Consider the following 11,514-nt stretch of genomic DNA (forward strand, 5'->3'; position numbering starts at 1 on the left):
GGCAGGCTCTTATCTACAGAGCAGGGGTGATTAAATAGACTCCTAGGCAGAGAAAGCGTCCACCCCCCCACACCCTGCCAGCACAACCTGAGCCAAACTGGTTTACGCCGGTCTGCTGAGGCATACAGCGCTGTGAGGGAAACCCAGTGAAGGTTAACCACATCCTCTCATGAGTAACCCTACTCCCTTTGTCATCTGCTGCGTCAGAGTGGAGAACACAGACAGAAATGTGCTCAGTGTGTCTCTTCTTTGTGTTTCTACAAAGAAATATACCTAATCCTGGATTACATGACTCAACATTACACGCATGAGTTGCTGCATCTACATCTAATTTCAGAAACATGAAGTCAAGACTGACACCATCACCTTCCAGTTTCTATGGTGATGTCAACTGTTTAGTGTGAGGGTTTCCTGGAGTGTGACCAACAAAGAGGCCATAGTGTCTGAGTTTAATCTTGACTCCAGAATTGTTCTTTTTGCTCTTTTTTTGTACAGTCCATCCTCATAGTTTGACTGCTCACTAATCCCTCTGTGATCAAGGTCAGCACCACTGTAATGTCCTTTGTTCTTGACTACAACAGAACCAGAAGCCCAGCTGCTAGTAATATGTAGTAATCTGCCATAATTGAACAGGATATTAAGCTCATGTGATCTGATGGTGGTGGTGAAACTAAACCATCTCTAAAACACAAATTCAAACCAAGCAAATGCATGTAATAAGGACAAACACGAGTTCAACTTCAATATACAATGAAATAATTTATTAAAAATGACAAACAAAGGAACCTTTCAGAAATGCACATTGTGCTATGACATTTTGGTGACAATAATACATTAGTGGCCACTAATGAACAGTGTTCATTGTACAACAAAGAGAAGCTGAGAAACAAGGCATGTGTTCAGGACAGGCGTTCATGTAGGCAGGTTCTTCGGCACTAAAACGTCTCATGTTCCTCGTGCACCAGCATCAACACAGTGATGCACCTGCACAAGGTGCTGCTTCACAGTCATGCATCCACAGGAATGCTTTCATTCAAGTCTGGGGGAAGACATTATTCCCTTCATGTTTCCAGTCAGCTCATCTTGCTCCGCCCGCTCCAGGCAGGATTCTCCGCTGTCACCTCCGTCCACGAGGCGACAGCCGCCGCATGTTGCCCTCCCGGCAGCCGGCTGCACCTTCTCCTCCACCTGACGCTTCAGGTGAGCCGCAGCAGGCGGTAACCCAGTCAAATTGGGAGTGTTTTACATTCAGCCCACACAGGAGCCCACAAAGACACAGACGGTGAAGATAAAACACAGTCAGCGCAGTTTGAGCAGCTGTCGGACCATGCCTGTGATCTGGAGGAACTTGTCCTTCTTCCGCTGCTTCAGAGCCATCAGGGCCCGGGCCGTCTCCTCCGGGTCCTGGGTGTAGGAGAAAATGCTCCTCACTCTCTCCTCCGCCTTCATGTCGCCCGTTTTCTGGAAGAGCCTCATCAGCGCGTCCTGATTGACATTCTCGAAAATGTTGGCCACGGCCTTCTTGCGGTGCGCCGTGTCGAACTTGTTGCTGTGGGCAGAGGGGGTGACCCGGCGGCACTCCGAGGACACGTAGGCAGACATGGTGGCTCTTCTCCGGTGGCTGAGTGGCGGTTCTCGGCTCCGGATGTAGCGCTTCAACTCGGTGAGGATGAGTTGCTCGGTGCGCACTGCTGTCGGGAGCGGCTCTGGGAGTGCAGTGAGTGAGTGGAGCAGAGTTGCTGTCAGTATTTATAGATCTGGACTCCAGTGGTGACATCAGCAGTCGTGAAGCAGACAGAAGCGCCTCCTCCCGGAGAGCAGCTCCTACCAGCACTCCTCTGAATGATGAAACCAGCCTGCAAAATATCTCTACATCTGTCTGATGGGAGGTTTGAAGTAAACAAACTGCTTACTGAGACATATTCTGGAGTGTTGGAATATAAATTAACTGCATGCCTCAATGCACCAAGTTGCCACGAGATAACTAATAATTTAGTAGACTCTAAGTGCAAAGAATTCAATCCTCAACACTGAGTTAAAAATGTCATTTAAGTTGCGTTAAATGACCCATCAGTAGGTACGAAATACACAGTGAAGTATAGTGTAAAAATGCAGTTAAAACTACAAAGCCAGGATTTTAAAATTCACCTAAGTACAATAAAACTACAGTAGCAGTGTCAGTAAATTTCTGTCTCCTCTATTTCTAGATTATTAATGGTGCAGTCAAGCAGGTCAGGTCAAAGCAATTTTTCATTTTGCAGCAGCCGAGGTGGAGAGAACTTTGCGTGAACTAATCTCGGCATTTTACAAAGTAAATCATCAAGTGTATTCAGTGTATGTAAGAATGTCTGCTTAGCTTTCAGGGAGGGCCGGTGATGGTCACACACATGCACTAAATATTAAAATATTTGGCTGCAAGACTAAAATATGCATCAATCTCATACAATGTTGACACCTCTTTTGTGGAGTTAAACAATGAGAACAAATGCAGACAAAAAAAAGAAGAAAAAAGATAAAAGTAAATCATCAAGTGTATTCAGTGTAACAGTATGATAAAAGATAAAGGTACATTACTATACAAAAGTTTGGGGTCACTTAGAAATGTCCTTTTTTTGTAAAGAAAAGCAGGGTTTTTTTTTAAATGAAGATAGCTTTCAATGAATCGGAAATATAATGTAGACATTGTTAATGTGGTAAATGACTATTGTAGCTGGAAAGGCATATTTTTAATGGAATATCTACATAGGGGTACAGAGGAACATTTCCAGCAACCATCACTCCTGTGTTCTAATGCTACATTGTGTTACGCTAATGGTGTTGAAAGGCTCATTGATGATTAGAAAACCCTTGTGCAGTTATGTTAGCACATGAATAAAATTGTGAGTTTTCATGGAAAACATGAAATTGCCTTGTGACCCCAAACTTTTGAACAGCAGTGTATGTCATATATAATGACGTTACGAAGCAAAATGGCACAGCACCATTAAAGAAAATCTACATCAAATTGATCCATCAAATTCAAATCTGTGAATAAAATAAAACACAATAGACTAAATACACACACACACACACACATACATATATTTATATATATATATATATATATATATATATATATATATATATATATATATATATATATATATATATATATATATATATATATATACACACACCCATAATTGGTAGATCTGTTTGTGTATGCCTGTATGATATGTTCCTAACTCAGATGTAACAATGGAGACATGATGAAACCTGTGATTCTAAGAAATTTAAAAAGCAGAAATAAACCATCTAAAACTGTTAGATGTGTTCAGTGCAAGGATGTTCACTTCCAGCATCCAGTGTTGTGACGTAAATATAGTAAAACCAGTGAAATCACACTTTTAAGTTAAAACTTTTTAAAGTTGTTTTAAAAGCAGCATTTACTCTGTAATTAGCTGCAAGTGTGGGTTTTACTGTTCCCAAAATGGCTACAGAAGATTATATCTTCCCTTTACAGCTAACAGTGTGCTAAAAATATTAAGCTTAAATTTTGGACTTCACACGGGAGGGTCATTGAGCTGTGTTTACAAATGGAGGTGACCCATGGCCAATGCAGCTGGGCTGAACTGCGTTGATAAGGCTGCAAGGCGTTTCCCTACTTGAGAGTCTCCTCATAAACAACAGCAAGTGTCAATCTCATGCTGGTGCAACCCCCAAGCTCTGCTGAAAAAGCTGTATTTGCCCAAAATTGTCCACTGTAGAAGTGTGCTAGTACCTTATATGGAAAAAGACCCTCAGGAGCATTAGTGGCTGAGGAAGTGTGTTTCTTTCCTGCATGCAGAATGAAGCTCATGCGCGGTATTCCCGGCATGTGGCACTGACTTTATTTGCTGAGTTGAACAATAAACCAAAGATGGTTTGCTCCAGTCTGAAGTGAAACAATACCCAGATCCTCACTGACAGCTTTGTTTTCCAAGTCTGTCAGAACAATGTGTCGCCACAGGATACCTGCCTTGTCTCAGACTGGCATGACAGTTATGACTGGAGACAGAGAATGTCGCTGCACTTCCAGCCAAAAGTTTAAAAAAAAAAGTGCAAACAGCATATTTATGACCCCAAAGTTGTCCCCAAGCCTCAAGAGACAAGCAACACACAATAAGGTTTCAGCATGGAGACGGAAACCGGAGCCTGAGCTCCTGATCCTATTCTCCTGTCCACACAGTGCATTCAAGCTTTATCATAACAAAGGAGACACTAAATTTAACTGTGGTTCAAAGGTTCTGTCAGCTTTTTCCTATTGAGGGGCATTCTCAGGAGACAGTGGGTTTACTCCCTCATGTATGTCTTGTTTAACTTTTGGCTCAAATTGGAACCTAAGTGTTCCTAAAATAATGTCCAGGTCACTAATGAGACTCGTCATCATCCATTGAGACTTGCAGAATGTCAGAAGTTTGACTTATCTCGATTAGGTAACAGGGTCAATGTTCAGCAGTATCTATGTGGACCAAATTACTGTTTCCCTCCTTGTTATAGTTGTTTATGGTTGTACAGTACTTTTGGTGATAAAATATGATAGTACATGTATCTGGAACCACATTTACAGCTTTTTATTAATGGTAACCAGGCATTAGATGTTTTGAGTTCCAAAAAGGTGTTGGGTTTTGGGCGCATTTGGAAATGCTCCAAAATGATTTCATGTTTGGGACAGCAAAGGAAGGTTATGTAATGCAGCAGGGAGACAGACCTTAATTGTTTTACAGACTATATCATTTGATGTGGAGCCTGACACTCTTCAATGAGCAAATAAAACAAAATCTAAACTGGAAGGGCTGTGTCACATGTTAATAACTACACAGTGAGGTTAACACACCACAGTTTGCTCAACAGTGTAAGACACAAGGCACCTTTGTTATCATACAGCTGCAATGGTCAGCAACAGATTTTACAGCAAATATAGCAGTTGACTCTCCATCCCAATGTAGCCTAGGAGAATTTCAAGAAAATGCAAATTATTACCTGCTTGCATCTTTCTACTACAATGTGAATTGTATGAATGAATTGGTTATGAATTATGAATTGGTTCAAAAGAGGTTCAAAAGACAACAAGATGTTTTAACAGAAAGAGCTTCAGTTACACCTCAAACCATGAAAAAAATAACGTAGACAGGATGATGGATGTGTGTGTGTTACTTTGTTATTCGCATATGGCGATTTTTCATCTCTCCTCAAGACCAGAAACTTCACTGGATCTAAGGAAGTCCCACACTTGTATGTCATCATTTTTCACTAAGTCTGTTTCCAAATGTTGCTTTTATTCATACAATGACTTTTCCACTTTAGCCAAGTGCAAAAACTTTATTTGCAGTGTATTTTTAGATTATATATATTTTAAAATGTTCATTAACAATCTCATGGAAACACACCTACAAGTTCTCAGTCATAAAAAAAACAACAGCCAAATGCTGCTTCAACATGCTACAGTTCACAGTAACATAATTGACAACAGGGTCCCCACACAGTGATCAGAAACACACTGTTTACCTTGAAAGTCACCGGTTCAATCCTGTTGGCAGTTTGTCCTGCATGTTTCAAATTTGGGATTTAAAAGAGATTTGTGCAAGCTCAAAACAAATTTATGCTACTTAGTCGTCAGTTCATCGCTTCTTCTATTGCAGAGAGATAGATGAGAAAAGGGATATCACTCTCACAGTTGTGCATTAAATAAAGCATCATGTGTACTTCAAAGTGGGACATTCTCTATATTGTATACATTAGCAAAGCAGTCTGGGTCAAAGTCCTTGGATGTTGTTTTCATTCAGCAATCCATTCGACTCCTGTTTTATGTTTTGCAGACAGATCTGAAATTAAACTATTTGATTACAGACTAGTTTTGAAGCATTGAAAAAATAGCTAAAAAAAATCAGATCTGAAAGTTGATGAATAAGCAATGGTTGAGAGATTATAATAGTAAGTAATTTCAAAAAACTGCATTTCAATCTGAAATCTTTTATGAACATAAAAAATCAATGGAGTGCTTGATTACATTTAGGCAAGTGACCAGAACTCTGTTGAAATGTTTTCTTTTCATGGTATTTTGGACTAAAACTCTCCCTTCCGTATGTACTACTTAATCCTATTGAACATATTTAACCTTGTTTTTTGCACTGGCTGTTTCCCCTGTTTACATTCTGTGTGCTAAGCCTACCAGCTGCTAACGGTAGCTGCTTTTCAAAAGGAAGAAGTGGGAGTGCTTTGAAAGATAAACTACTTCTTTAAAGAATATAGAATCATCTGTCATTTCTTCTTGTCAGTTTTTCTTAATCCTCTATGATTTTCCCTTGTTCTGTTACATGAAGTCATAGTGTGTACAGACTATATTGATATTAGCATTACAGCATGTGTTCAGTACAATTACAATTTAATCCGCATCACATGGGATTCTTGGAAAAATGTTGTGTTAGGGAAACCTTTGAACAGACAGTAATTCTTGTTGAAACAGTAAGTGACATAAGAAAACAAAATGACAGCATTCCTACACACTAAAACTCCTGTCATTCAGAGATACGGAGTGATCTCCAGGTTATAGGGTGTTTGCTTTCCTCTAATATGGACATGGAATGTTTTGTAAAGGCCTCAGTTCCTGTTTGCTGTCCTTCATGTGTAATCTGCACGAAACGTTCCCAATATCTTTGACGATTTCAGTGTTAGACACATGAAGTTAGCAGAGATAGCTTTATCAGAACATGGCACACAGTGCTTGTAAGACTTTGATCATTGAAGTGAATGTTGATGAAAATATTCTGTGTTTTGGAAAAATTAAAAACAACACTGAAAAGGATATAAATGCTTATTCAGTTCATGCTAAAGAATTCCACTGGTCCACTGTAATGAAAACAGCTGTTTTCATTACAGCTGTCCGGTATATAAATAAAAAAAACAAACCTAATAGGGTAAATGAGCTGGTAATAACAAGTGCAAAGTCCTAATTAGTGTTGGATTTCCCAGAAAAAGGCAAAATGATTAAACACATTTAGCATAATGCATGAATTTAACAGCTGCTCCATTAAGTCTTAATGTTTTCTTTGTTTCATACATAAAATGCTCTAAAATGGGTTTTTCTCAAACCTGCACAAAGGCTTCAGAGAAATTGTCAATTTTTTGTTTAATCATGAGCTTTTGTTCCACAGCCCACTGGGTTGAACAGTATCACAGTCACAATAGACCCAGGCGGTGACACTTGCACGCAAAGTACAGTTCATGTTTCCTTTTTCCTCTGCTCCTCCCACCCTCTACCACCACGCCCGAGGGACCAGCCAGTGCATACAGATTAAATGACTGAGAGCTGAGTCCTCATAGATACCCAGGGAATGCGAGGCGCTATCGCACTGAACCGGTTCAATCTGGCTGCCGCTTGATTCATGCCTGACTGCACCACAGGGGCCCAAGGCCAAATCTACTGTTCATCTGTCCACGTGATGCTCCCTAGTCAGGATCCTGAGCTGTGCCTTCATGTCCAAGCCCCACTAGATCAGGTGGATCATATTAAGGTCACTGGTATACAGAAGTCTGTTGAAAGATGTTACACTGGTATGCCCTCCTTACACCTCCAAGGCTTATGTTACTCATAGCTGCCTTTGTTGTGCTGCACACACTGCCTTTTACTTTGCAGGGCCTGTTCTCATATGCATAGATAATGTCCTCAAGACGTCAGCATATTACTTGAAAGCTGTCAGATGGTAAGTTTGGTAGAAACATTCTTATTCCCCACAGAACAAATCCAACTGACTTAGATGATCCCATGATTTCTCATTAAGTGCCACCATGAGGATGATATTTTTTTTCCATTATTACATTTAGATACCTTAATGTCCTGCAGATATACATAATCTCTAGAGGACACATCCTAAAGTCTTACATCTTCGTAAAACTTTTCAGAATAATCATCAGTCTATGTCCAAATTCAAATTCGCCCACTGTTTTGTACCTTGTGTTTGGTAGTCCTTAAAGCTTTAGTAAAAAGCAAACTGGACTTCTCTTTTTTGTTCTTGAAGACATTTCACCTCTCACCCAGATGTTTCTCATCCAAGGCTTCATCAGTTCAGAACTGAAGTATTGTTGGCATGCAAACAGGCTCCACTCAAATGGTGATTGTAAATACTTACCTGTTAAATCTCAGTGTAGTAACATTGTCATTTTTAGCATGTTAGCATGTTGACATTAGCCTTTAGCACTAACCGCTGGTGTGGCCATATATCTGCTGCAAACTTTTCCACCTTGGAGGTCCCTACATGTTAATAAAACACAATTCCTCCACCATCAATCTCCCCCGGGTTGCAGAGCATAGCACATTCATGGAAAATATCACCTGGTAATATTATGGCTAAAAGGGTGTGGCACAGTTTGTTATTTGTTTCTATTACATCAAACTCATTCTCAACTGCAGCTGTACCAAATGCAGTTGCAGTTGAGAATTTTAAAAACAGCATTAATGTGAAGTGACTGCTTGTAATAAGTTATTTAGTCTCTACAGTACTGTTTTGAAAAGATGAAACTAAGTTGTTCTTTTTTTTTTTCAAATGTCAGTCTGGACCAGTGATTAGGACAAGGAAACTAATTGTAGCCTACCTCCAAACTCTCCCAAGTGTCTCTTATTCACAGCGCCCAAAAAATAAAAATTTGCTTAAGGCTAAAGGGTTAATGGGCAAGTCTCACTGTTCCAAGCCCTTGAATTTTTATAAGTGCAATACTAGACTGGCAGGGTAGCCCCTTTAAGTGCAATCAGTGCTTTAAACTGATGACACAGATAGATAAAAACACATAGCAATCTTGGTTATGGATGACTGATGGAATACCCACATGTGAGCGCAGTTTAAAGCTCACAGCAGCGTAGATAGCAAAAACAGCTAAAAAACACACATGTTCATATACACTGTTATAGCTTGTGTTTATCATTAGCACAGCCTGCAGAGCAGGGTAGCATGCTAAACCTCTCTACACCCCTGTGAAGTAACCCTGGATGCACTACTGCTGACAGCTTAGCAGGAGCTCAGATGCCTTTTGCTGTCTCCATGGTGATAAAGGGGAAGACAACAAGAGAGTCAGCGGGTGGAGGTGGAAAGACAGGCAGGATACTGCGAGGGTTTGACTGGGTCACCATAACACTGCACCAGCAAACAAGCAGTGACTCAGTGCATTTGATGAATTGTAACATCCTGTTGTACTGGTGGAAGGACAGTCTCCATAGAGCCTGGTTGAGTCTCACACTCTACTGAGTAAACTGGAAAAGGTTACACTGGACGCAGGTGGTTGTTTGTATGCTTTAACTTGAATTTTGTTCTCACACAGTTAAACATATCTAAAAAAAGATCAATATAAATCATGACTTCATATCACCCTCCTAAGGTTATTACACCCTACTTCTTCCTACTTTTATGTCTCATTTACTCAGCCAAAGTATGCTTCAGTTTGCTGACTCACACACTACTTGGAGCTTCCAATGCAACCACAGTCTTGTCCTGTCTGTATCTTCTTTACTGCAGTACATAAATGAACGGATGTGAGATGGTCAAATATGCTGACCCCATATTAAACACAACTGAGAACCAACATGAATTGATAGCACTTGGTCCAGCACCAGGTAAAGGAAAGTGCTGGAGCTGGCCGACTGCAGGTCCATTGTTTGTTGCAGCAGGAGGGCAAGGTCAAAGTAGAGACACCGGACGGAAGAACACGCAAGTCTGAAATGATGAAAAAGTTGGTGGCAGGATAAATTTGACAGAATACGCCCTTTAATAGGAGGTGTCACGCTAAGTTTGCTCATCTGTCTTGTCTGTGGTTTATATGACATTTTAGCAATTACTCTTTAATAACACTAACAGAAACTTAAGGTTTGGAAGCACATACAGAATCCAGTTCAAGCAAACATTTTGAATATTGAAGACTGTTTTACACACAAACACTCAAGTTTTAAAATATACTTGAAGGAGTAGTTTGACATTTTGTAAAGTATGTTTATTCACTTTTTGCAGAAAGCTAGACAAAAATGTCAAGGTTTGCTGTGAGGCTTTGTCCACACCAGTGCAGATATTTTTCTTGATGGATATTTAGCACTCTATTTTAAATAAAATTCATGCCAGTGAAGTAATGCAGCAATACCAATTAAAGTTTAAAGTTGTAACTGGTCAGAAATGACACAAGGACCGAGTGATTAAATTTTGGCAGTGATGCAGTTTATAGTCCGGATTTGTTGAAGACTTCTGTATCACTGCGAGATAGCGTCACGGCATCACTGTAACTATGACAACAAATGAAGACTACGTCAGCTGCCTGCTGATCATCACATTATCGTGATCCTACTACAAATCCACCACTGCGGACTTATCGAGACTTATCTGTCAGAAATGATGTAAGGAACAATTGATTAAATTGTGGGGGTGTTTCCGAGTCCCATCAATTCCCACCACCCACTACATATTTAGGTCACACGATTTGGTATCCATACATAATGTGCATAACGCACGCCTGTGCTCAGTGCAAGATCATTTTGTTTGTGTACATCTATACTAAATGGCCACATTCTATGATTTCTGCCACAAATTTTTTCAAGATTTCATCCGTCGGAAATGATACGACTGAGCAGCTTTGGCAGAGTACTGTCATCTCTGAGTGCTTTTCTTGTTATTTTATGTGCATGCTCTTTATACAACTGAGCAGTGTCACAAATTGAGGTGTGAGAATGTCATTTCCCAAATTCTCCATTTTGCAAGTCTACAGGGATAACATAAAACCACAATTTATTTATTTATTTATTTATTTTTGTTTTAAATCTGTACTTTCTAAAGTAAATTGTCTCAGTTTAGGTGACCTTAAAGAGCCCCAAAACATACTTAGAAATGTTTGTTTTGCTCAATATACACACATGGACAAAATTGTTGGTACCCCTCGGTTAATGAAAGAAAAACCCACAATGGTCACAGAAATCACTTGAATCTGACAAAAGTAATAATAACTAAAAATTCTATGAAAATTAAGCAGTGAAAATCAGACATTGCTTTTGAACCGTGGTTCAACAGAATTATTTTAAAAAATAAACTCATGAAACAGGCCTGGACAAAAATGATGGTACCCTTAACTTAATATTTTGTTGCAAAACCTTTTCAGGCAATCACTGCAATCAAACGATTTCTGTAACTGTCAATGAGACTTCTGCACCTCTCAGCAGGTATTTTGTTCCACTCCTCATGAACAGACTGCTCCAGTTGTCTCAGCTTTGAAGGGTGCCTTCTTCAGATGGCATGTTTCAGCTCCTTCCACAGATGTTCAGTAGGATTTTGATCAGGGCTCATAGAAGGCCACCTCAATAGTCCAATGTTTTCCTCTTTGCCATTCTTAGTTGTTTTTAGCTGTGTGTGTTTTGGCTCATTTTCCTGTTGCAAGACTTATGACCTGCAGCTGAGACCAAGTTTCTGACACCGGGCAGCACATTTCTCTCTAGAATACCTTGATAGTCATGAGATTTCATTGTACCCT

At 39.9% G+C, this 11,514-nt stretch overlaps 1 protein-coding gene across 1 annotated transcript; it reads right to left on the bottom strand.

The window, feature by feature from the left end:
* Positions 1–739: 739 nt before the first annotated feature.
* tcima (transcriptional and immune response regulator a) lies at positions 740–1,727 on the bottom strand. Its single transcript, XM_023288176.3, has one exon. It carries the CDS (start codon positions 1,600–1,602, stop codon positions 1,300–1,302), a length of 303 nt encoding a protein of 100 aa, XP_023143944.1. The 5' UTR covers positions 1,603–1,727; the 3' UTR covers positions 740–1,299.
* Positions 1,728–11,514: the final 9,787 nt, after the last annotated feature.

The sequence above is a fragment of the Amphiprion ocellaris genome, chromosome 6, assembly GCF_022539595.1.
Source record: "Amphiprion ocellaris isolate individual 3 ecotype Okinawa chromosome 6, ASM2253959v1, whole genome shotgun sequence".
NCBI classification, from domain to species: Eukaryota; Metazoa; Chordata; class Actinopteri; family Pomacentridae; genus Amphiprion; species Amphiprion ocellaris.